A 26,868-nucleotide genomic window follows, 5' to 3' on the forward strand; every position below is an offset into this window, starting at 1 on the left:
TGCATGGGTTTACTCTAGGCACTCCGGTTTTCTCCCACATCCCATAAATACACATTAATTGGAGACTCTAAATTGCCACGAGGTCAGCTATACCTTTTCCTTATCACTTTTCCTCACTAGGGTCACAAGCATGCTGGAGCCTATCCCAGTTATCTTTTGGCTTGAGCCAGAGTTCACCCTGAATTAGTTTCCAGCCAATTGGAGAGCATCTATTAAAAAACAACAATTTCCACTCACATTTACACCTTAGAGCAATTTACGATCTTCAATTAACCTAACATGCATGTTTTTGGAATGTGAATGGTAATTGGAATAGCAAGAGAAAGCCCACACAAGACACTGGAAGAACATTCAAACAACACAAAGATGAGACCTGAGTTGAGCCTGGGTCCTCAGAACTGTGAGGCAGTAGTGCTAACTAATCGTCCACTTTAATTGCAGTTTCAATGTGAATTTTTACTCTTTGTCGCTCCATAGTTTGTGAAATAGACGGTGGAGGAAATTTGTACCTGCAAAGTGCGCAACCACTCAGCGTACCACTCTGGGGGGAAGAATGTTGACCATGGGAACAGCATCTCGGGGCATGCGGGTGCCATTAGGGGTTTTACACAAGTCACCATTAAAGCCAGCACCGCCACTGGAAATGGCTGTGTTCAGTGAGACAGCACCATAATTGCCCTTCCCCGTCATTGTGATTCAAGCTTCGCAATGGATAGGACTGCCAATTTTTTTCATTGACCTTTGGAGCTAATGATTATGCTAACAAGATAAAGGTGTGCAACCATTTTAAGGACCAGGAAAGAAACTTCTGACCAGCTGAGATACTGTTATCCTGTATGTTATTGTTATGTTTCAGTTTATCCAGATTTAAAGAGAAGTTTAAAGATATTATTTTCCTGTTATACATTGTACATTGTTTCCACAATAGTTTAAGCTTAAAAACACAACTATGTCATTTAGTAATTTGGAGTCGTGACTTAATCAGGAAATACAGTGGAGATATAGCTTGCTTAATAAGTCAGAATACTTTTTTGACTCTCTACTTAACACCAGTTCATGCACCCATTTTGCAGACACTATTGGAGCTGGGTGCATCTCCAGACTACAAGGACAGCCGTGGTCTGACTCCTTTGTATCACAGCGTGGTTGTGGGGGGCGACCCAGGTTGCGGTGAGCTCCTTTTGAATCATCGAGCCTCTGTGTGCTGCCAGGATGAGAATGGCTGGCATGAAATTCATCAGGTACACACAAGCACTTTATTTTCACATAGGGAATTTAGGCTGGTTAGTTATTAAGAGTAGTTTGATTTGTCAGTATGAAAACACATCGACACACACTGTGCATCTAAGAAGATAAAAATCATGTTGGGCAAGTTGCCCTGCAGCTATGACAACACTATGCGCATCTCAACGGTGTGTGTGTGTGTGTGTGTGTGGTGTGTGTGTGTGTGTGTGTGTGTGTGTGTGTGTGTTTCTGTGTGAATGTGTTTCTGCATGTGTGAAAGTTTGTGTATGTGTGCGCGTGTACACACGCGTGTGTGTGTGTGCACATGGTTATCTGTGTTATAGACCATCAGTTTTATCAGACTGCTCACATCTCACTCACTGCGTTCACTTCCAAATTGTTTGCCTTCCCCTATCTGTTTTTGATTCAGTAATGATCAGCTTTTAGGCTGGTTATACAATGTTTAGAACTATTTATATCCATCACATATTCCAAATAGTATGGAAATGTCAGTGCTTATAATGTTTTTATTGATATCAACTGGCCATTGTTTTATAAAGTAGATTCAATTTTCCTTATCCTCACGAGGGTCACAAAAGAAACTAAATCCATCCATCCATTTTCTTTTTGCCGCTTATTCTCACGAGAGTTGCAGGGAGTACTGGAGCCTATCCCAGCTGTCAACAGGTAGGAGGCAGGGTACACCCTGAACTGGTTGCCAGTCAATCGCAGGGATCCAAACTTCCTGAAAAATCTAAGTATTGTGTCACCACGATATAAACATTTTTCTTAGAACAGAATTCCAAATCGAGGAAAAAAAGGAAAAGCCACCTTGACCCACCTACAATGTTACCAAGAGGTTGAGGTTTAAATTTTATTATTTAGTTTCTTCTGGCGGCACCGTGGATCAGCTGGTTAACCGTTGGCCTGACAGCTGTGAGGACCAGGGTTCAATCCCGGCCCTGTCTGTGTGGCGTTTGCATGTTCTCCGCGTGCCTGCGTGGGTTTTCTCCAGGCACTCTGGTTTCCTCCCACATCCCAAAAACATGCAACATTAATTGGCCTCTCTAAATTGCCCCTAGGTGTGATTGTGAGTGAGTGACTGTCTTTCTCCATGTGCCCTGCGATTGGCTGGCAACCAGTTCAGGGTGTTCCCTGCCTCCTGCCCGTTGTTAGCCGAGATCATCTCCAAAATTCCTGTGACCCTTGTGAGGATAAGTGGCTAGGAAAATGGATGGATGTAGTTCCAGGAACGTTACTCCAGACTTTACCCTCCCAAGCCACCAAAATTGAAAACCCCAGGCTGAGGGCCCCACATCCAAGATGCATGACCGGCTTGAGCCACATGAAATGTTGGGTGGATTTTGAGAGATTGAGGGAGCTATAAATGAACCCCGGTGGGATTGATGACTTACGTGATCAGAAAAGAACAAATGAAGTGTGGTGTAAGGTTTCGTGATTCGGTCTAGAGGAAGGTCACAGGATGAGAGCCAAACCATCTGACCCACCTTCTATTTCAGACGTAGGGGGGAAATGAAGATCCACCGATCATTTGTTTGTTTTGGCAGAATGAGCCTGGGTGCCTCTGACATCCTTCCAAATAGATTGGATCCATCATAGGTGCTCCCTCATTGAAAGAACTGCAACAATATGCTCCTGTTCCTGAAACAGAGGTAGTGAAAACCATAGCATGGGTAATATAACATAATGGGAAAAATATCTTAGGTGGAGATGGAAAGGGAGTTTTTAGCATTTTCAACCCATGTGAAAAAGGCACTCCAAGAGGCAGCCACGCAGAACAGAGCTGACTCCAGGTTTTGATTCACCCCCTCCATCCTGGCCATTAGATTGTGGATGATATCCTGAAACACATATATTGGTTGGTGAACCCAACAACTTACAGTAACGTTGCAAGTTTTGGGGTGTGGAGGGAATGGGCCAAATGATGACTTGATGACTGGATTTTAGCTAGGTCCTGTCAAGCGGTTTGTTTTCTACTTTAGTTTTGGCAAATCAAATTTCATGCTGCCCGGGGCCACATTAAAGCAAAGTAGAGCAAAGTTGGTACAGCACTGCACCCAACCCATCCTGTGAGCCATCACAAGTGCAAAAGGCTGTTTGAAGTCAGGATAACCCAGAATTGGCGGTTTGGTGATGGCCTTGATCAGCTGATTCAACACTTCCTGGTGCTCTGCAGTCCACTGAATTGGTGTGCAAGAGGGTAAGTGACCTTCTTTGTCTTTCTCGGTTTCTTTTGGTTCTCTGATGGTGGTCCTGGGTCTTGTTGTTCAGATTTGGGTGGAGCAAGAAGGTTATACAATGGCCTGGCTTTGCAGGCAAAGTGAAGAATGAAAGATCGATAATAGGACAGGAAACCTTTGGCTAAGGAGCATAGATTAGAGAAAAAAAGCATTTGGTGCAGGTCTTCTACCGTTGCAAACATCCTCTCTTTAAGGGCCATCACTGGTGCAATCTCTGCTGAGTCAATGGTGTAGCCCTCCACTGTTACCATTTTGCCCGGGAACCTCACTTTTCATTTGAAAAGTTGGCATTTCTTCGGTGACAATTTCACACCGTGGTCCTTGTAGCGCTTGAGAACCAGGCGGACATGTTCCAGATGTTCATCAAAACTGTCACTGTGCACCAAATTATCATCAAGGCAAGGTAGGAAAATTGTGTGTCTCTCAGGCCGATTAAACAGTGCTGCATGCTTCTTTGGAACTCAGCGAGTGCAGAGCTCAGACCAAAGGGAACGCGGACCCATTCGTACAGTCCCCAGGGCGTGATGAAGGCTGTCATTGGACAGGTCTCTTCTTCCAGGAATCCCTGGTGGTACGCCTTCCCTTGGTCCAACACTGAGAACCACGAGCTCCTACCAAGGGTGTCCAACATGTCCTGTATTCTTGGTATTGGGTGGCGATCAGGCACTGATTTGCCATTCAGTTCTCTGTAGTCGCAACAAAGGCGGAGAGTGCCATCTTTTTCCAAACACATACCACTAGTGACAAGTGACCTTGAAGGTGTGATCCAGCCCCTGTTCAACAAATCCTGCAGGTACTCGTTCACTTCTTGATGAAGGGGTCTTTGGACGGACATGTGAGTCTTTTGCACTGGACTGGTGTCGTTAAGAGTAATATGCATCTTTAATGATGGAATCCAACCTATATCGTCACTGTCGTATGCAAAGGCTTCACATTCCTCTTGCAGCATTGCCTTAGCAGCGTCTTGCTGGGGCTCAGTGAAATGGCTGAGGTCAACTTGTGAGTCCCATTCCCTCGGTCTCTCAACCCTGGTGCCCTCCGGTTGTTTTCTGCTCAGTGTCTGTTTTTGATTGATCTCCTTTGGCCGAAAGCCTGATGAATACACTTTCTTTACAGTTTCTAAATGTCCAATGACTGTGTCGATTCAGGTAAATAATGTGGTCAGTCGTGTTGGTGATGGGGACTGGTATGTATCTAACTTTTCTTTCAAGAATACGCACCAGCACTTCAATGATGGACATACCTTCTGGTGGAGGATTGAACACATCTGGTGTAAACATCATGTCGAGCCCTTGTGTTTGTGCATTCCAATGTGCTCTGACATGAACAGTGGACACTTGGTTCGCTGGCAACGCAATTCTTTTCCCACCAGTGCAGACAACACCAGTGTTTGGACCTAAACCACGTTGCACTAGCTTGACCACATTTAGGTCTGTCTTTACTGCGATGGAGAATGTTTTACTTACTTTGTGCGCCAGTTACTTTTGATCTCCCTTGGTCTTGGCTTCCCTTCCATTAATTACAGCTTCATTGACATTATAGCCAATGATAGGGTCACTGGCAACTGCTGGGTCACTGGACACCAGTATCGGAACTTGCATTTTGTTTTTGTCATTGACCAGCTGGAAACTGACTTCAATCCAGCCAATATAGGGTATTGGCACGTCATTGGCTCCCAGAATTGTCAGATTTTCCTCCTCCAGTAGCTCTGCAATGGGCCTGATGACTGTGTGAGGCAAATATTGTTTGCGCCAGGAATCATTAATGATGCAGGACAGGGCACTAGTGTCCCACAGCACTTTAACTGGACGATTGTCCATGTAACAGCTAACAATGCACGATTTCCAACATGTCCAACCAGCTGTGATTGGTGCCTGGACAGTAGGTGCTGGGTTGAATTTACTGCTGCTGCCCTATTCTGTTGCATTTTCTCTTGCAGTGACAAACCAACGTTTCTTTGCTGATTTTCGGACTCCTTGTTCTGGACTACAGTTGGTCCCACTCCAGCAGTCCTGGTGCATTTCCCTGCATCTACGGGAGAAATTACCATCTTGTCCACATTTGAAGCAGTGTGAACAATTGTCACCTTTTCCTTCATTTCTGCACTTTTGACAACCTTTCAGTATCGGCTTCTGTTTCGTTTCTGTGCGCAGCTCTTCCATCATCTGTTGGATGCTCAAGGTCAAGGTGCTTGGACAGTCACAGTTGAATTGGGCTCCTTAGGTAAACCCTTGGATGGGACAGATTCAGTTTGAATATCAGAGCAAAGCTCTTACATTTTAGGGCCTTTAGCAGCAGTGAACCTCTTTTGCTTTTCTTGTCGCTCATTTTCCACCCTGGAAGCTTCATTCACTTGCTCTATGAGTTCCTCATCTGTGATTCTAACATCATTGAAGTAAGGTAATATGTTAAATTTTACAGAGTCACTCAATAATCCTGTTTCAGTGGACCTGAGAAACCTTCGCTGGATGATGGCTTGACTGTAATGTCATTCATCTTCATTTTCAGCTTTCCATAAATTCTCTATTATTTCAATTGCACAAAACACGAAGTTCACAGCCGTCTCCCTTGGGTCTTGAGATAGGTCAATAAGTTGTCGATAAAGGTCTGTGGAGCTATCGACCTTATAGTGACCTCTCACGATGGTGAGGAGTGAGGAGTGTCAACCTACGCTTTATCTCCAACATGTCTTTAATGATAGTCCTGGACTCACAGCCCTGATCACAGCTTCAATTATCTCAGACTCTGCGTGCCCCTTTTCTGTCCCCATCTCAATCTGTCTGACTAAATTGAGGTACGACAATTTATCCTTCTGCCCACTTTCCACGATTTAGTCGCATATTTTAAACTCTCTCCTCACTGTGCCTGCAGGCAACATGTGTGATGGGCCCCTTAGTGAAGGTTCTGGACTCTGTGGCAGAGGGTGGCGCAGTGATGAGTGTTTCTCGTGTGTACGTGCCTTAACAGCTGGCATTGAGTGACGTGGTGAAGATTCACTGTCCAGCCTTCTCTTGGCAGTGTTCCAATGTCTTTTGTGTGGTTTTTCCATTTTGATCAGGACATTTTTCAAAACTTCTTTAAACACCACATCAGGATGATCTATGTCTATACCCTCCAGTACCTCTTCTGCTTTCATTTTAAGAAACCTGCTGGCACGCTGCCGGGCTCTCTCTTGTCCAGGCCATCATACCTCAAAGACCTGCAGACATCCAGTAGTTTCCTCCTTTAGCTGTCCACAGGGCTGCACTTACTTGTTCTCTCAGAAGCTGAATGTCCTCCATTTCTCTTAGATTTGATGAAGGTTCGTCTCTTGGGTGAAGGAAGGGGAGTTGATGGGTTTGAAGTTCATCGATGCCACCTCCTGGCTAGCTCGCCAAAATATGGTACACTTTAAAGAATGGAGTCACCCAGTTCTTTGTGCAGCATATTAAAGTTGCGTTTATTTTATTTCTTTCTGTAAACAGCACAGAATACACGTTTAGCTCACAGCACATAAATAAGCATCCGCTAACACTTCTGACATGCTCTTCATTTCACTGTACTGCAGCTTCTTCTGCAAATGAGCTGGCCAGCGTCGGCCGGCGGCTGCAACACATTTCCCCCGGCTGGCGAATAGCTGTTACTATAAGAACTAACACACTTAAACGAAGCAAATATGTTTTACATGTCTAGTCATAGAAGAGTTTAATTTGAGGGATAAAGTATTTTGAAAAAATGTTGTGTGTGTTGTGTATTGGGTGGGCCAAAAATAATGATGTTCATAACTGTACATCTTATTAATGTCCAAACACCATGTGCCACACACGTGGGTTTTCTCCGGGCTCTGTGGTTTCCTCCCACATCCCCAAAATATGCATTCATTGCAGGCTCTAAATTGCCCCTAGGTTTAATTTTGAGTGTGACTGTTGTCTGTCTCCATGTGCCCTGCAATTGGCTGGCAACCAGTTCAGCGTGCACTCTACCTCCTGCCCGATGACAGCTTTGATTGGCTCCAGCATTCCTGCAAACCTAATGAGGATAAGCGGCTCAGAAAGTGGATGGATGGGTGACTGATTATTTTGATTATTTTAAATGACACTGCTTCCATTTCTGCAGGTGAACATGCAAGTTCGAGACTTTACATCAGCAATACTTACCGTCATTTAGTTGAGGTGAATTGCTGCCCTTTCCTTTGTTCGAAAGCCCCTTTTCATGTATCCTTGACCCTGTGACATAATCTCACAAAGGTTAAGGAAGAGGTGGCTTTAAATTTAGGAGATTGGAGAATCTTTTGCTTTGCAGATTTCAGCATTTCAAGTGCTCTGCTCAACAAATACAATTCATTGTGCTTTAACACAGAATCCTTTTTTCTACTTGTGATTAGTGCATTTTATCATATTTAGATGTCATCTAATGCCTTGAATCTCCTGCTCATGTATGTGGTTATGTTCGAACTAAGGGTATACAGTTTCTCCGCATTCTTAATCTTATCTCGTTTGTAGCACATTGGCATCTAGTGTAAAATGCATGTTACTACAACATGTGCTTTCTCCCGTTGGAGGTAAAGGTTGTGTGCTACTGTGATCTTGTGTTTGCAGGCCTGCCGACATGGACATGTGCAGCACCTGGAGCATTTACTGTTCTATGGAGCAGACATGAGTGCTCAGAATGCCTCAGGAAACTCTGCCTTACATGTCTGTGCGCTATATAACCAGGTGAGTAGTGTGCAGAAAGTGTGATGGAATAGTGTCAATTTTAGCCAGGTGTCAATTTTCTGGTTAAATATATGCCTAAGAAACGAGGAGGGTCAATATAGCATGAGAGGAAAAATAGAAATTTAGTCACATTATAAATAACACATTTTGATTGCAAACTGTCTCATAACACAAAAATAGCCTTGGCAATGTAGAATCAACCCTTTTCATGATCTAGAATATTAATACACCATTCTCGATACAACTCATGCTGTGTTTGTGCTCATTTAAGGGCTAACTGTACTATTTAGAGCTGTATGCTGACATGGCACAAACTGATACAATGTTAAAATTATCAACTAATGTGGAAGAAAAGCAAAGCAAATTTGTTTTTATAGTGCACTTCATACACGAGGTAACTCAATGTGCTTTACATGATTCAAGGCATTCGAAAACAAAGAGATAAAACATTTAAAACAGGATGAAAACAAGGAAAATGACTGCATACAGTGCAAGTAATATGATGAAAAAGTGGATATATTCTAAAAAGCATGAGAAAAAAAAAAGTTTTCAACCTGGATTTAAAAACATTCATACTTGGGGCTTAGCATAATAGCTAAATGCTGCTTCACCATGTTTGCTTTGGACTCTGTGCTTCACTATTTGACCTGAGTCAGTCGATCTCAGAGTTCTACTGGGTTTGTATTCCGTAAGCCTTTCTTTCATGTATTCAGGACCTAAATCATTTAGTGATTTATAGACCAATAGCAGAACTTGAATGTCTATTCTAAAGCTGACTGGAAGCCAGTGCAAGGACTTTAGGATTAGAGTTATATGCTCTGACCGCTTTGTTTTAGTCAGAACGCGAGCTGCGGCATTCTGAAGGAGCTGCAGCTGTTTAATACTCTTTTTTTTTTTTTTTGGGAGTCCAATCAGAAGACCATTACAGTAGTCAAGTCTAGTTGTGATAAAGCATGAATGAGCTTTTTCTGGTCTGCTTGACACATACAAGAGGTCAATTGAGATATGTTCTTCAGATGGCAGAAGGCAGTTTTTGTGATTGATTTGATATGATTGTTGAAACTCAGGTCGGAATCAATCAGAACACGAAGGTTTTGGACTTGGTCTTTGGGTTTCAAAGATAAAGAGTCCAGGTGTTTACTAACAATAATTCCCTTTTCTTTATTGCCAGAAACAATTGTCTCAGTGTTGTTGTAATTTAGTTGATGAAAATTTTGGCTCATCCAGTTATTTATCTGATTTAGATAAATACCTCAACTGAACTGTAGCCATCTGGAGACACTGCTAAATATAATTGTGTGTCATCTGCATAGCTATGGTAGTCAAAATTAAAGTTTTGAGGAATTAGACCCAAGGGTAGCATATACAGGCTGAACAGAAGAGGTCCAAGAACTGACCCTTGAGGGACCCCATAGTTCATTGCCATTCGCTGAGACTGAGCACCTCCAATGGTCACAAAGTAGCTCCTTTCCTCTAGGTAGGAACTAAACCATTTAAAGACCGTTCCATTTAGTGGTAACCACGTTTCCAACCTGTTTAGCAGTATGTTCTGATCTACCGTAGCAAAAGCCGTACTGAGATCCAACAAGACCAAAATTGACACCTTTATTGAGTCAGTATTCAACCTCATATCATTTAGCACTTTGATAAGAGCAGATTCTGTACTCTGATGAGTTCGGAAAGCTGATTGAAATTTGTCAAAAAGTCCATTTAAATTCAAGAAATTGCTGAGTTGATTTAAAATAACTTTTTCAAGAATCTTGGCTATGAATGGGAGATTTGAGGTGGGTCGATTGCTTGCTAACATGGAATTGTCCAGTGCTCTGTTTTTTAGAAGAGGCTTAACAGCAGCTACTTTAAGAGCTTTGGGAAACTCGCCAGACTGAAGTGAGCAATTGATTTGCTTCAAATCAGGTAGCACTGACTTCACAACAGTTTTGAAAAAGTCTGATGGTATTGAGTCGAGAAAGCTCGTTGATGGTTTCAACTGCTGAACAATTTTCTCTACAGTTTTTTGGTCAACTGTATCAAATTCTGACAAGTTAATAGAGTTTTCTTTGGGTGGCTTCAGATGAGAGGTCATTCTATCTTTTTGCTGATTTATGCTGACATTTGACCTGATGGATTGTATTTTTTTACTAAAATAACAGGCAAACACATTGCATTTGTCAGCTGTTGAGAATGGTTCGATAGACTCACATTTTATCCTCACTATGTTGGAAGTTCTACTTTTTTGGTGCCATATCTTTTTGACCAACTTTCTGTCCCCTGTAATTACAGGGATGAAAAATGCCTGATTCCCATAGGGATCTGACTTATTCTGGAAAAGACCCGGTAAATATCAGTCAGATTTACAGATAGTCATCATGGGTAGAGGAGGGGCCTTTTGGTTCTTACTGGACGGTGGTTTCAGGCAAGGGGGGATGGGAAAAAGATCTTGGCGTGGTATGGGCTGGACTCCATCATTGACAATAGTCTTCATCCTATTCATCAGATCCAACATTGCATTCAGGCTGGGAGAGGTGGAGCCAACATCTACTGCGGATTGTATGGTTGTTGTAGTCATAGAGGGGAGATTCTGAGGTATGGATGGCTCCAATGGGACAGGAAGAGGTGTGGGAGATTTGAAGTGCCGGTACATTCTATTTGTCATTTGCTCATCAAATTGTTGGGATGATGCAAATTAATCTGTGTGCACCTTGTCTGGGCTAATCTCTTGTTCCTCCAATTGTTTGTGAACAACTGGACCCTTTTGTCTTTGGTTTTTGTAAACATTTTCTTGACAGGGTGGTGAATGACGCACACAGTATAAAATGTTGGCAGCTAATAACTTAACCCCTTGTCTATTTAGACAGAACCCGTCTGCTTTGTAAAGATTTTTACACTCCCAAAAAGGCAGAAATTGTCAATGAAACTCACGGATGGTGGAGTGCACACCTTGCCTAACCTACCTATTCAATTGACGGAGCCTCGAGAAACATTCATCTCCAGATCGTACAAGTGGGAGAGGTCCGCTTATGAAAACCTCAGCATCCATCCCTTACACTTTTGTGAGGAGATCTAAGAAATCTCGCTTCAGTACCTCTGATTGCTGCTTCAGAACATCCAGTGCCCCTGTATGTATAATGACAGATTTCACAGTTGGGTGCTGATCAGTAATCTCCAGGATTTTTTGAGGGATATCCAACACCGTGTCATTAGTCAGACACAATACTTTCGTGTTCGTCTCACTGCAAAAACGTTTCACATCCTTGATGGCTCCGTCACCAACTATTAATGTTTTTTTCAATTTTTTTCTTAGATGATTTAATTTCATGCCTTTCATGGTGGTGGAGGATGAGCATTCTTGGCCTGGGTCTTGTAAGAGTGCCTCAAATATATTTTTAAGTCTGACATCAATATTTTGCACTGACTCACATTCTTTTTTTCTTCCTCTTCGTTGTAACGACCGTCCATGGCCGCTCACTTGGTCTTTAAGCGGCTTGCAACGCAGGACAGACAGATTCTTCGGTAATCTCCTGGTGCTGTTGTGTCTTCCTTTTTAAATGTCACATATGTTTGGGCTTTGCTCCCAGTAAATTCCAGAGTCCGTTATCCTTTTCCACAGTTCACTTCAGTCCTAGTTGTTGAGCTAGGTGGCTGTCTGTTAGCACACCTCTGCTCCCCATGGAAGACATGACATTATAGCTGCTGATTATTATGTAAATTCAAAGGTTCTTTTTAACTTTTGACCATCATTTCTGCTTCCATTTCCTTCAGTGGGAACTTAGTTCGATCTTCCATTATGAACAGACAATTGATACCAAGCAGTTTTTGATGACTGAAAGGCTCAAATGAGTTGCAATCTCTGAGCATGTTAAGATTTTCAACCAGTAGGTCACAATATATTTGGTAATTAGTAATGCAAGTCTGTCAATATTATCTTGGCCAACTCATCACCAAATGCACATAGATATGATTTTCATTCCAAACGGCAGTAAACCATGCAAGACTCCAAAATAGAAATAATTCAGACTGTTCCCTTTGACTATAGTGGACACCATACCATCAACAAGGACAGAGGCATGAAATTCCCATTTGTTAAAAAGACCCCCAAACCAGCTTCAGTTATATTGTCAGAATATGCTACCATCATGTCACTGCATCAATATTGCCATTTTTTTAAGCATACACCAGTCACTCACATTTCAAAAACAGTTGTGGTCAGTCATGCTCGCAGATAAAGTTGCGGGTGTGATTAGGGATGGAATCTCAAGACCCTAAAATAACTTACTACTTACTATGTCACATAACTTTAAATTAAAAATAAAATAAACAAATACATAACTAAAATATAAATGTAAAATTTCAAACTCAGAAATGATAATTTCCAATTTCGACTATTAGTAGAACATGATATAAAATGGTATTTAAATTTTTCATCAATGAAAATTTTTGATCTGACAAACTTTATCTGAAGAAAAGTTAAATGCACTGGCCCATCAAGGAGTAAACATGAATGTTCTATACCCTCAATGTAATGAAGATGCCGAAAGTTTAGTTCAACATAATCGGCATTAGTGGCAAAAAGCTAGCAATACATTGTAACAAACATTCCTGTCAGCAGTCGTGATGTATTGTTGTGGGGGGGGAGCACGAATCGGGGGACTGCCGTAAATAGGGTGGCTTGCTAGAACACACTTTTATGTACATACGCTCGACGTATTGGCCACACCTGAATCAAGGGACGAGGTGTAAATCGCAACGACTTAGTCGCCAGATGCATGTGTATATCCAGTTGTCGAAGACGAGCGGAAGCGAATTAACGGTCCAATTTCTTATCGGATAAAACATCAACTTTGGCATTAAATATGCGTCCTCTATGCCAAGTGTCTCTCATTTTTCCACGTACCTTTGTTTATGATCACCTTCTAAATGTTTAACGGTATCCGACAAAACTGTGGGTGACGTGCTATAAGACATATTTTTGTTTCGTCTCAACAGACTGAACAATGCTTTGTTTGACCAGCAATATGGCCAGTCATGTGATTTCGGTGACGTAGGTGCATGAGCTCTATAAGGGGATCACACTCCTCAGCCTCCCTGGTAAGGTCTCTTCAGGGGAGCTGGAGAGGCGAGTCCATCGAGAAGTCGAATCTCAGATTCAGGAGGAGCAATGTGGTTTTTGTCCTAACCGTGGAACAGTGGATCAGCGGTCCACCTTCGGGAGGATCCTCAAGGGTGCATGAGAGTTCGCCCAACTAGTCTAAATGTGTGACCGCGTCCGTCGGGGGAGTCTTGTGGGGGTTTTCGGGAGTATGGGGTACTGAACTCTCTGACACAGGCTGTTTGGTCCCTGTACAACCAGTGTCAGAGTTTGGTCCATATTGCTGGCAATACGTCAGACCCGTTTCAAGTAAGAGTTGGACTCTGCCAAGGCTGCCCTTTGTCACCGATTTTGTTCAGAAATTTTACGTACAGAGTTTCTAGAGGCAGCGCGATGTAGAGAGAGTCCGGTTTGGTGGCCTCACCATTGCATCTCTGCTCTTTGTAGATGATGTGGCTCTGTTGTCTTCATCAAGCCGTGACCTCCAATGCTCACTGGAGCGGTTCACAGCCAAGTGTGAAGCAGCTGGGATTAGAATCAGCACATCCAAATCTGAGACCATGGCCCTCAGCCGGAAAAGGGTAACATGCCCTCTCCATGTTAGGGCTGAATTCCTGCCCCATATGGATGAGTTCAACTATTTTGTGGTCTTGTTCATGACTGAGGGAAGAATGGAGCGGTAGATCGACAGGTGGATTGGTGCAGTGTCTGCAGTGATGCAAACTTTGTATTGTTCTGTTGTGGTAGAGAGGGAGATAAATCCAAAGGCAAAGGTCTCAATTTACCAGGCGATCTATGTTCCTACCCTCACCTATGGTCTCAAGCTGTGGGTGGCTGGGGAAAGGAAAGTCTGGGTATTCCTAAAATAAATAAAATAAAGCTTCTGCCCCTGTCACCCGAGCCGTAAAAGCAATAGAAGATGAGTGGATGGATGGCCATTTGGATGTATCTTGCAAGTGGCTGGTGACCAGGTTGGTGTGTACGCCGCCGCTCACGCCAGAGATAGCTGTGTTGTATACGTAGCTCCCTATATGATAACTTAAAAAGTAGATCTGGTAAACAATGTATACTTACTGCATTTCTCATTTTGGTCTTTGGAAGTAAAGTACTGTAGTCAGGCAGCAGCAGTGGCATAAGTGCAAGAGATAGATTCAGGGAAACTACGTAAATGGGAGTGAATATGCTCATTGATTCTTTTGTAACACAATGCATCATTGTAAAATTGGATTAATAGAAAAATATTTTTCATGTCAGAAATATTTAAAACTTGCTTTAAAACACCTTTCCTTGTCCGATTGGGGGGTTTACATGAAAAGATGTCATCAGTCATTGCCAACTGTGGGCCTGTGAAGCCCTTTGGCACCTTTTGTAATTAAAGGCTATAGAAATAAACTTGACTTGACTCCATTTATCTTGATTCAACCTTTTCAGACACACATGAAATGTTGCCTGCACAAGTTACATTTCTTTTTTTCCACCCGCATTCTGGGCCTTGCTCCTGCAAGCAGTCAGTCGACCTGCACACTCACCAAGCGACACTAAAGCGGAGATTCAAAAGTCTGGCTGGAAGGCGTACATTCACAGGGCGAGATATAGCCCACCAGTCCACATTATAACGAAAGCTGGGCTCACCATTGGTCCTGCAATACATTGGTAGGCTCAGTTGTATGATACAGTGGCTGTATGTATGTATGTAGGTACTGTTTTAACTCATGAGAAAATTTGCAACTCCTTCAATTGAATAATCACTGTATTTTGTCACAAATTGTGTGAGACCAAAAGTGCTTCAGCATGGAGTCCCCATGTGTGAGCGCATTCCCAGTCAAATAATTTTTCATTCATGAATATGAATCAGAAAAACACTCAACAAATACTAAAATGCCTGGTGTCATTTTTGGTCAGTTTTGCTTGTCATTCGGCCCAAGAGGCTTCATTTTAGTAGCACTATGGACGTTCTGTCTTACCCTAATTAATCTCTTCTCTTCTCTTATGTAACTTGTAAAACAGTTCAAATAGAATGTAAAAACCTGGTGAATGGCTGAAGAAGGTCATGCCCAACTCCTCATATGATTGTGATGTGGTAAGATTGTATCTATTGAACAACACCATTGCCGCCTGTCTCTCTTTGAGGTATCTTTTGTGTTTTTGGTTAGCAAAAATTCACACAAGCTCTCTCACATTTCCATTTAAAGGCAACTATCTTATCTGATATCAAACGTGAATAAAATGACAGGCATTAGTGTAACACTTAGATGTTGAATCTGTGATGATATTTAATGCTGACAATATTGCTCTCTATCAATATCAGAACATGAGTCAGAATGAGCCATTTTCCTAACCCTTCATAGCTAATTATGGATCTAAACAAATTCTTTGTATGTGTGCGTGCAGAGTCCATGCGTGGTTGAGCACTTTGTGGGCGATTTGTGCAGCAGATTCAAGCCCCTCAGCAGTCTCCATCTCTCCGTTCTTCTCTCGCTCTTCTCTCTTGATTTCTCTCGCCCTCCTCTCTCTATCTTTGGAGTGGAGGAATAGAAACACACTTAACAGGCAGCGAGGCTACATTTCTGACATAGGTAGTCGATGTCCTGTTGTCTCTTCTATCTCAATACGAGGGATGAGATGATATTAAACACTTCTTGTTCTACTGACTCATTTGGCTTTATACGATTTATCTCTTGTCACTGGAAGACACACGACCTTTCCTCTGACCAAAGTAGGAGACTTGAAGCGCCCCGATGTTGTCTTAGATTCATCGCTTCTTTCTTCAAATACATATTCTTTCTTTCCTAGGATAACTGTGCCAGAGTGCTGCTTGTTCGTGGAGCTGATAAAGAAGTGAGGAACCACAACAGCCAGAGTCCTTTTCAGGTAGAGTCAAAAATAAAAGAATGCAAAAGTTCTCTCTCATTCCATTTTAACCCTTGTAAATGATTGATTTCAGCTTTCAGTTCAAAGAAAGCATTTATGGTACATTTCACATTTGTTTCCATGGTAGCAGTACAATATGCTCAAGGTCAGATACGACAAGGGATTGCAAACGTCTTTCTCGGAAAGACTGGATTCGATGCGTTTCATTTGAACAGCATTTTGGGAGAAATTGCAAGTGATTGATTTAAAGTTATTTCCCTCTTTTGTGTCTTTTGTGTATTTTTTCAGATTGAAATTTCAAGTTTTATCTGACCTAGAGCATTTTGGTACTTTTTGACCTCTTCTGAAATAATTGCCTTTTTTAAAAGAATATAATGCGGGGTGGCACAGTGGTGCAGATGTAAAGTGTTGGCCTCACGGTTATGAGGACCAGGGTTCAATTGCATCCCCACCTGTGTGGAGTTTGCATGTTCTCCCTGTGCCTGCGTGGATTTTCTCCTGGCACTCCAATTTCCTCAGATATCCCAAAAACATGTAACAGTAATTCGATACGCAAAATTGCCCTTGGGTGTGATTGTGAGTGCGGCTCTTTGTCTTAACTTGCCCTGCCATTGGCTGGCAGCCAGTCCAGGGTTTACCCTGACTCCTGCCCACTGACAGCTGGGACAGGCTCCAGCACTCCCGAGGCCATTGTGAGGATAAGCGGCTAAGAAAATGGATGGATGGATATTATGCCATGATAGGAAGAATGTCCAAGAATCACCACATGAAGATAAAGCTACCATTTAACAATCCATATATTAGGACCCATCCTGAAAATAAAAACAATATTTTAAAAAAACATGAAAATGAAGTTGACAAACAAAGCACCTAACAGTACAAGGGCAGCACAGGAAAAAAAAAGTCATTGCAGAAGAAAAAAATACAATATAAAATGCTTTAAGAAGATATATCAACAGAGCATTTTAGTATAGGTTTCATTAATATCAGGACTTGTGATTTTTAGATTTGTACTACTTATATTCATAGCTTTTTTCAGTAGTTTTTACAATTTAATATGAAATGCAATGAAATAAAAGGAAGCAAACACAACAGCAAGAATGGTAGACGGAAGGACAATATTATTAGAACCAACTAAACATTAAACAATAAAGCTTGCCAGTTTTTGTTGAGAAACATGAGCCTGTTACCATGAACAGTCTAGTAACGGTCAGTAAATGTAAACAAGTAATGCAGAGATGCTGATGTGTTAATTCCTCTACCCATTGACACGCCAGCCCGTGACATTAGCAGCCCATGACAAAGACATTTCTTCATTATCCTACTACATGTTCTACGGTGTAATTGGCGCCTATGTTGAATGTCTGGATAGTTTATTGAGAGAATAACGAATGAAAACTGATGTTAATTACATTTGAGTAAGGTTGTTTTGTTAAAAACGAGCACTCTAGTGCATTGTTGCAGAAAGAAGGCAGCTCATTATTATAGGGTGTGCATATTAATTTCCATCCATATACTTTACATGAGTTTTGTCAGGACACCATTCTATTGATTGTATTGCTCACTTTTGAAAAAGAGTTTGGAAAATGACGTGACAGCCACTTGCTTTGTGGTGGTAGTGTCGTGTGTATGGCTGGTACCGTGTTCATACAAACTGAATCAATGACACCATATAAATTTTGCGATTCAACATAATTTTGGGCTGTGTTAATGTGAATGTGCAACTCGATGTGATAGTTTAATTTGAGCGAAGCTTGTGTTGAGGATGTGTTGTTCATAGCTTGACACCATACTGGTGTTCGTACAGATGACACCATAATATTTTGAGATTTTTTTAACATTTTAAATTAGCAATTAAACATAACTTTGAAGTTGTGTTGATGTCAGTGTGCAACGATATTTGATAGCAATATACCAACTTGAACAAAGTGGCGTTTGGAAACTCGAGCAAGATGTCTTTATTTTTTGAAATCCATGAAAAGTCTTCATTTTGGAGAAGGAGATATTCTGCTCTACAATTGCGATGTATAAAATATAAGTAAATACTCTGGAAGTAAATTAGTTCCACCAGGATTTCAATTTGAAATGCCACAGAAAACTGGATTTGAATTTGAGATGTAAAATGATCACATTTTCAATAGTTGCTACAATTCGCTGTCTGAAATTCAACCGTCTACAATTCACTGTCCACAATTCGCTGTCCGAAATCCAACAGGCTACATTTCACTGTCTAAAATTCACCGTCTGTGCCGCCAGACAGGGTTACTTCAGGTCAGAACCGAACACCCAGGCAATCGCAGTTACGCTTTCTTAGTCACGTGACATCACATACTAAGAAAGCGTAACTGGATTGGCCGGCTGTTTGGTTCTGACATGAAGTAACCCTGCATGGTGGCACAGACGGTGAATTTTAGACAGCAAAATGTAGCCAGTTCAATTTCAGACAGCGAATTGTAGCAGGTTGAATTTCAGAAAGCGAATTGTAGCCAGTTGAATTTCAGACAGCGAATTGTAGCCACTATTGAAAATCGGATCACTTTCCATTTCAAATTCAAGTCCTGTTTTCTGTGCCGTTTTAAATTCAAACCCTGGTGGCATTAATTTACTTCAATAAAATACTACTACTTTATAGAATTGTTTTTTTTTTTTTTTGTACACTCGGGCTATGCTGCAAATTTGGTCTTCCGTTCTGTCAATGACGTCAGCCGTAGACATCCCGGCATCATGATTTTGCCAATGGAAAAAGGAGCGTTCTCATAGCAATTACATTGTTAACATCCGTCCTTTTTCTTTGCCGCTTATCCTCACAAGAGTCGGGGGAGTGCTGGAGCCTATACCAGCTGTCAACGGCCAGGAGGTGGGGTACACCCTGAACTTGTTGCCAGCCAATCGCAGGGCACATTGACACAAACAGACGCACTCACAATCACACCTAGGGGCAATTTAGAGTGTCCAATTAATGTTGCATGCTTTTGGAATGTGGGAGGAAACTGAAGTGCCCAGAGGAAACCCACGCTGGCACGGGGAGAACATGCAAACTCCACACAGGCGGGTCCGGGTTTGAACCCAGGACCTCAGAACTGTGAGGCCAATGCTTTACCAACTGATCCACTGTGCCGCCCATTATTAACAATCTCTCCAAAATGGATTGTTCTTATTGGAAATGACCACCAGTTTGAGCTGAAAATACATAAAGAGAACTTTTTAGTGGAATATTATACGAAAACATTTTTCACAGAGGAGGCAGGAACATAGGGTGACCTACAAGAGCTTAGGTAGAAGCATGCAGGTGGATTACATTCTGTACAGACGATGTAATCTCGAGGAGGTTATTGACTATAAAGTAGTGGTCGGAGAGAGTTTAGCTAGACAGCATAGGATGGTGGTGTGTAGTAGGATGACTCTGGTGGTGGGGATCAAGATTAAGAAGACAAGGGCAGCGCGGCGAACCATGTGGTGGAAGCTGAGAAAGGAAGAGTTTTGTGGGGCTTTTTGGGAATAGGTGAGACAGGCTCTTGGTGAAAAGGAAGAGCTTCCAGAAGACTGGACCACTCCAGCCAACGTGATCAGAGAGACAAACAGCTCTGTTCTGGGTGCATTGCCTGGTAGGAAGGGAATGAAGGAGAGTTGGTTGTGGATTTTCAAAGTAAAGGAAATCATACAAGGAAAGGGATTAGCTAAGAAGAAGTGGGACACTGGGAGGACCAAGGAGAGGTGAAATGAAAATATGGAGATGTGACATAGGACAAATGTCAAGCCCAAACAAGAGGCATATGATGACATGTATGTCAGGTTGTACATTTAAGAAGGGGAACTGGTTGCCCAGACAGAAGGATAGAGCTGGGAAGGATTTGCAGCAGGTAAGGGTGATTAAGGATAGAGATGGAAATGTGTTGACTGGTCTCAGTGGTGTGCTGGATAGAAGGAAATAATCATTTGATAAGTAGATGAATGGGAAAAATTCGAGAGAATAAACAAGTGTGGTGCGCCAGGAAGTGGCGATGATTATTAAGGGGAAAATTAGAAAGACATTAAAGTGGATGAAAATTGAAAATGCAGTAGGTCCTGATGACATTCCTGTGGAAATATGGAAACATCTTGGAGAGATGGATGTGGTGAGGAATGTGATTTGCAGACCTGTGGGAAATACAGGGGAATAAAGTTGACAAGCCACACTATGAAGTTATGGGAAAGAGTGTTGAAGGTTAGACTGAGTACAGAAGTGAGCATTTGTGAGCAACAGTATGGTTTCATGCATAGAAAGACTACCACAGTTACATTATTTACCTTGAGGATGCTGATGGGAAAGTACAGCGTAGGTCAGAAGGAGCAACTGTCCATTGTCTCTTTGTGGAGAGTCCATGAAAGAGTAACCAGAGAAGATCTGTGGTACTATACTTTATGTGGAAGTCTGAAGTGGCAAAGAAATATGTTAGAATACTACAGAACATCTACTAGGGCAGCAAAACAGTCGTGATGTGTGGTGTTGGTGTTGGTGTGGATTTGGTGTGGCGTGGTTAAGGTGGGACTGGATCAGGTATCAGCTTTGAGACTCTTCCTGTTTGCTGTGGTAATGGATAGGCTGACAGATGAGTTTAGACTGGGGTCCCCGTGGACCATGATGATCACAGATGACATTGTGATCTGCAGTGAAAGCAGGGAGTGGGTGGAGGAACAATTTGAAAGGTGGAGGGATGCACTGCAAAGGACAGGAATTAAAATTAGATGAAGTAAGACGGAATATATTAATTAATTAATTATAATAAATGTGGTGGCACAATGGACGACTGGTTCGAGCGTCTGCCTAACAAATCTAAGGTCCGGGGTTCAAACGCCTGTGTGGAGTTTGTATGTTCTCCCCATGCCTGCGTGGGTATTCTCTGGGCACTCCAGTTTCCTCCCACATCCCAAAAACATGCTTTAATTGGCGACTTTAAATTTCCCATAGGTGTGATTGTGAGTGCAAATTGTTGTTTGCTGATCTGTACCCCGCCTCCTGCCTGAATATAGCTGGGGTAGGTTCTATCGCTGGATGAAAAAATAAATGGTATATATATGAAAGTCAAATAAATTTGGGCTTAGTTGAGAAAGTTTAGGCCAACACTGTCCAGCCGCACCATCGTGTCGCCTGTTAAATTATATTGAAAAAAATAATAATAATTTTATCTTGGTGGCATTGGTGGCCAATGTAATTTTTCAACAACAAAAATCCACTAGACATGCTGTGGACTCACACGTGTTTTCAAGAGGAAAATATCACTCTCTCGCATGGACTATCTTTATCACAGTTGCACTCGCCACCTACACTTGAAGCCCAAAGCTTAGTCCAAAATGTTTGTGCCTGTATGTGGTTGGAATTCGAGGAGATTTTGAACATTAGTGTGGTCACCAGAGATATGAAAGGATGATTATTAAACGCGGATATCAAAGTTTTACAAAATTACCATAGCTAATGAAATTTGCTGCCATTAATTCACAAGTATATACATAATTGGTTTCTTAAAAAATTCAAATGGGATTGGGCCAGGGCTCTGCTGGAAAATGAGCATTTCTGTGGAAAATTGTCCTTGTAAATAAAATAGTGGTGCTTTAATACGCAAAGAAATGGTGACAAAGTCAGTTCAAGCCGGAGGTATAACAGGCAAGTCAAAAAGACAAACTTGGTCTAAAACTGAATTTTTTCATTCATTTCGTGGCTCTGGATGGTAGCTCTTTGTTTGTTCACTCATCAAATCTAACCATCCTTAAAGACACTGGACATGCTGCACACCTGACTGTTGCCGTAAAATTGAATTATTAGGAGCCACATTATCAACCTGGGAGTTCAGAAACAGCTGAATGAGGCATGATTATGCTTTTGTGTACATGTTTTTAATTAGACCACTGCGTGGGTGTGTGGGATTACCATTCGGTATCATGTGTCAGTGTCTAAAATTGTTTGCGTGTGGCTGTGTATGTGTATACATCAGGCTATTTTTTATTCTCACCAAAGTAGAATTCAGTGTGTCTTTATAACGGGATCTAGATGTCATATGCACTTTTTTTTCACCAAGTGATATAGTATAAAAAACACCATGGTTCAGAATGGTATGCTTCTAACAATTACATATCTTTAGGTTCTTTGGGTCCTCTTCCCTTCCATCTACCCTTTTTTTCTTCTAAGCTTTTCATCCTGTCTACAAGCTTAAGTTACCATTACATTCATTGTCATTTGCAAGTTCTTCATAGATGTCTTACTTTCTCATATTTCTCTCTATCCCAAATACAGATTTGATTCATTATCTCTCATAATCCAGAAAATGGAGGAGATGCATCTCCTTATGGAGGAAAATTGCCATGTTCAAGATTGTTTTGTTACTATCATATTATAAAACAGACTGCATTGTGTATTCCACAATATAAGCTTTTATTCACAACCTCAGGCAACAACGACCACCACGGTCTGCTCCGCAACACTCAGGCAGCCAAAGTCATACCTTCGAAATAAAAGCACACCAGATGTTGGTCCAAATGGCTCTGCCTACTACAAAAACATAATAGTGACTAGTCCACGTCATACTCTAAATGTCATTGAGGAGTAGTAAAGTTGAGAACCTCTCATGAACATGTACAGAGTTCATTTACGTTAAATCATGGCTATACTTGTGCCCATGCTATGAAATTAAGAGAATATGTGTATCATTTACCTTTTTGGTCATGGTGTGATGGGTTCAGAGAGACTCAAAGGAAGTTACGCCAATGTAACCCTCCGTGATGTGATTGGATAATTCTGTAGTACATTTTCCATTTCTTCTATTATCTATGGCCTTTGGCTTGTACTGCTTTTCACTCCCTTGGCAAAAATAGCTGCCTTTTATTGTATTTTTATTCTTTAGGGTAGTTGAAATAATCTAGTTAGCCAATTCTTGTTGGCAAGATCCGTAACAAACATGCACACAATTTTCATACCTAGTAATTTTCTGCTTCTTTAAACCTAGAGAACCCATGGGGTCACATATGACCCAGTGCAATTAAGGTCCCACTGTATTAACGCAACGCACCACAGTTACTCTTTTTGCGCTTAAAGCCCAACGTCTCACATGTGGTTACTGCTGTACTGTACAGTAGTTGGTAGTTAAGGCCCACCGGGTCATATGTGTTGTATTATCTAAACCGGAAGTAAATTAGTACTTTTTTCCAAATGTGATGTTCTTGTGTTAATTTGATGCTTTTTGACTGACATTATTATTAGTACGTAAAATTTTAAAAGAAGATTTGGATGTATTGGGTTCTCCAGGGTGAAATCCACTCTGGTTCACACAATTTTCCTTTTTCCTCTGTTGCTGGTAGCACAGCTATTCTCACAAATATGTGTGCTGCCTGCTTGTTTTGAAGTGGGCAGTGGCTTGTCTCGGCACCACCCCGTGTCCGTTCGGAATTGCTCAGCTCAACTCGGCTACCTGGTCAAGATGGGTTCAGCTTTGCTAGTGTGTTAGGACTCCGATAATTGGGTTGAACACCGAGGTCTTTTTTTTTTTTTTTAACGCAGATTTTTTTTAACCAAGTCCAATTTGTACGACCCCTGTGTCATTCAAACTGCAAGGTTCCATGGTACTGACACTCTATGCAAGATACTCTCATTTCAAGGTCTAAGAAAGTAGTTAGACAACTGGCATAATTGCTCATATAACAAGATCTTTCATACTTAAAAATTAATATATGAATGTCACTGCCTGAAGTCTGGAATCTATGGAGATGACCCAAATTGTGGGTCTACTCCCTGGAGATGTTTTGACAGGTCTTCACAGCAGCCACGAACCTTGCTTGTGGGTCTTGTGCTGCTTTCATTTTACACTGGTGGATTGAAATCAGGCCGTTGAAGAATATCCCATTTGTTTGTCTTTTAAAAGCCTTCAGTTGCAATTAAGTCACATTCATCTGTATGTTTGCAATAAACTATATATCACTCAATCCTAAAGCAATGTTAGCCATTGCCAGAAAGCATTGAAAAGGGCATCCCATGTTCTGGAATCAGATTCTTTGAACAGCTCAAATCAAAGCCAAATTGTATGAGTAAAGGGACTGTGCATGATCCAAGCAGACAGCATCACATGGCTAACATGGTGAAGGCAGTGTGGCATGCTAATGAAAAAGGCTCACTGGTATTTTTAGAATAGAACAAACAGATGAATTTGGATATGTATAGAGCAGTATTCTCTACTAAAACAGTGATAGGACATCACTTCATAGCACAAATGGCTAATATAAACGTACTATGAAAGAAATTGATGCCTTTTGAAAGTCTAATTATTTTTCAAAGATCAAGTGAGGGACCTGATCTCAAGCTCAGAGATGATGCAATTCATTTACTGAAGGCAAAATTTATGCCAGCAATACCTTATAACAAACATCAACTGAAACTGGTAGCAACAAAGTATCTCCAGGTAGTAAGTCTCAATTTACAGTTCTTGTAAATTGCTGCATCAGAGGCCTATCCATCATTTTTTTTTCTTTTTTTTTTGCAGAAGCAGCACTTAATGTGCATAGGACGGTTAGAGCTCCACAATAGTGATACACCATATGTCATAGTTAAAAACAATGTGAGACCTCCTGGAAGTCAATTGTTATGATATACTAACTATATCATTGGGTTGTTCCCCTTTTAGGACGATTGATTGATTCTTCTAAATCAGATGCACCCACCCTCCCAGTTTTAGCTGCCTCATTTCAGGTGTTCAACTCAGCTGCAAGTGCCCCTCTATAATCCTACTCCTAGTTACCTCCCCCAACACTACATTTACTTTTGTGTTATACACAACCATATGTCTCCATAGCAACCGGAGGGGGACGGGAAAAGAATCAATGTGAGGGCGGTGATGATGGTGTTGGCAGTAGTGGTGGTGATGGTGGGTGGTGCAAAGATAATGAAGGATACATTGCTTCTGTGTTTCCTGTTGCTTTTGTAGTTTGTGTGTGTATGTGTGTGTGTCTTTGTCATGAGTCTTAAATTAAAGGTAAACTAAAATAAATATTTAAAGGAAATGTATTGTGCCATTTTCAATGGAAATGGATGCAATTCACATGTGTCTTAATAACATGTCTGTGACATGCGCTGGTCAAATGTACTCATCACCCTCTCTAAACAAACACTATTGAAAGCACCTTTGTTTTGGGTTCGGTACTGTCTAATGCAATATGATGCTTTGAGCTTCTTGCTTTTACTTTCAAAGAGAGAGTGAGTGTGAAGTGGACCCAAGACTCCCAAAATATTGACTGTATCTTCACTCATCGGGACGACGTTACAACCAATCCTGTAAATTACAGGTCAGGTACAGGTAGTGTGGAGAACTTTGCATGTGGCACATAAAGTAGTAATAGCCCCAAACACAAAGACGGACACATTTTATAACTTGGGCTGCTAACAACACATTATATTGTTGAGTTTTTCCACACTTGCTTGATGGGCAGGAATTTCCAACAGGCAACGTACAAGAAGTCACTTTTCAATCAGAATAAGCTTTATTGGCCAGGTATTTTAAAACATTCTAGGAATTAGTTTTAGTTAGTTGGCGCCACTCTAATACAACAACAAATGACCACTACGACAAAATATACATTTAGGGCATAATGAGCAATGAAAGAGTGCCCATAAGTGTGGTCATGCTTATACAATGACAATTGTGTAAATGATGGAGAGTCCTCAAGCAGTTTAAAGCAATTTAAAGTGTGATAATACAATAAAATTGTGCAGATGGTGCATAAAGCTATCAAGAACGTAAGTGGGCAGTAGTAATCAGGAACAATTATGCAAATTATGGCAAAGCTACAACAATGAGTACGCAAATGATGTAGGAGTGCCCCAACTACATCCTCTGCTGGGCCATTTATAGTGTTGCTCTGGACCACCATGGTGTTGGAAAACAGAACATCAAGGGCCTTCACCTCCTCACTCTGTATACCGAACTTCATCTTGTCATCGATAATCAGAAAAGGAGTCATCTTTATTCGCCAAGTATGTCGGAAACATACAAGGAAATTGTCCGGGGTAGTCTGAGCCACTCTAGTACAACATACACGACGGCAACAGATAGACAATTGAGACATAAAGACATAGGGGTTACAGTAAAGAAGTAATAAAGGCTGCCAGTAACCTCGCAATGATGGATCTTTTTTTTTTTTTGCCAATTGTGGAATGAATTGAAAGTCCTCTAGGATTTAAAGCCGTTGAAGTGCCTAATAGAGCAATAGTCCAGTGAGATGCTGAAGGAAACCAAACACAAAATCTACTGAAGACGAAAAAGCATTTTTAACCTCGCTTCACAAGCACCTGTTCCTGTCCGTTTGGCATATGCTTCTGATAGAATAAAAAACAGATCTTGGAACTTTTTGAAGAGCATTTGAAAGAACTGCTGAACACACTAAATCTTAATGATTTTTCAGTGTGAGATGATCTGCCAAATTGTCCCCAATGCTGATGTGGCTCAAATCCCTCAAAAACAAGAACTCTGCAGGTGAATCACCTACGAATGCATGAATCACCTAAGGAGGGTAAGCTCTAACCTCCTACATACTCTCCCTTCCTCATTATGTGCTGGAAATTGGCATTGATCCATGCTAGATGGAAACATGGTAACATCAACAACATCTATGAAAAGAAAGTGATAAATCTGAACACAAACATAGTTGTGAGATTCCTCTTCTCAATGTGAATAGAAAATTCTAGTTCCAATACGTTCACACCTTATTCACCTCA

The 26,868-nt window shown here is 41.4% G+C and overlaps 1 protein-coding gene across 13 annotated transcripts in view; it reads left to right on the forward strand.

Moving 5' to 3' along the window:
- Nucleotides 1–26,868, forward strand: part of shank2b (SH3 and multiple ankyrin repeat domains 2b) — a 292,642-nt gene that overhangs the window by 88,247 nt on the left and 177,527 nt on the right. For all 13 annotated transcript variants that reach the window (XM_061815646.1, XM_061815649.1, XM_061815651.1 and 10 more), the window contains 3 exons: nucleotides 1,074–1,241; nucleotides 8,063–8,179; nucleotides 16,059–16,136. In XM_061815646.1, coding sequence (XP_061671630.1) covers nucleotides 1,074–1,241; nucleotides 8,063–8,179; nucleotides 16,059–16,136 — 363 coding nt within the window. The remainder of the gene's footprint in view (nucleotides 1–1,073; nucleotides 1,242–8,062; nucleotides 8,180–16,058; nucleotides 16,137–26,868) is intronic.

Source organism: Syngnathoides biaculeatus, chromosome 3, assembly GCF_019802595.1.
Source record: "Syngnathoides biaculeatus isolate LvHL_M chromosome 3, ASM1980259v1, whole genome shotgun sequence".
Taxonomy (NCBI): domain Eukaryota; kingdom Metazoa; phylum Chordata; class Actinopteri; order Syngnathiformes; family Syngnathidae; genus Syngnathoides; species Syngnathoides biaculeatus.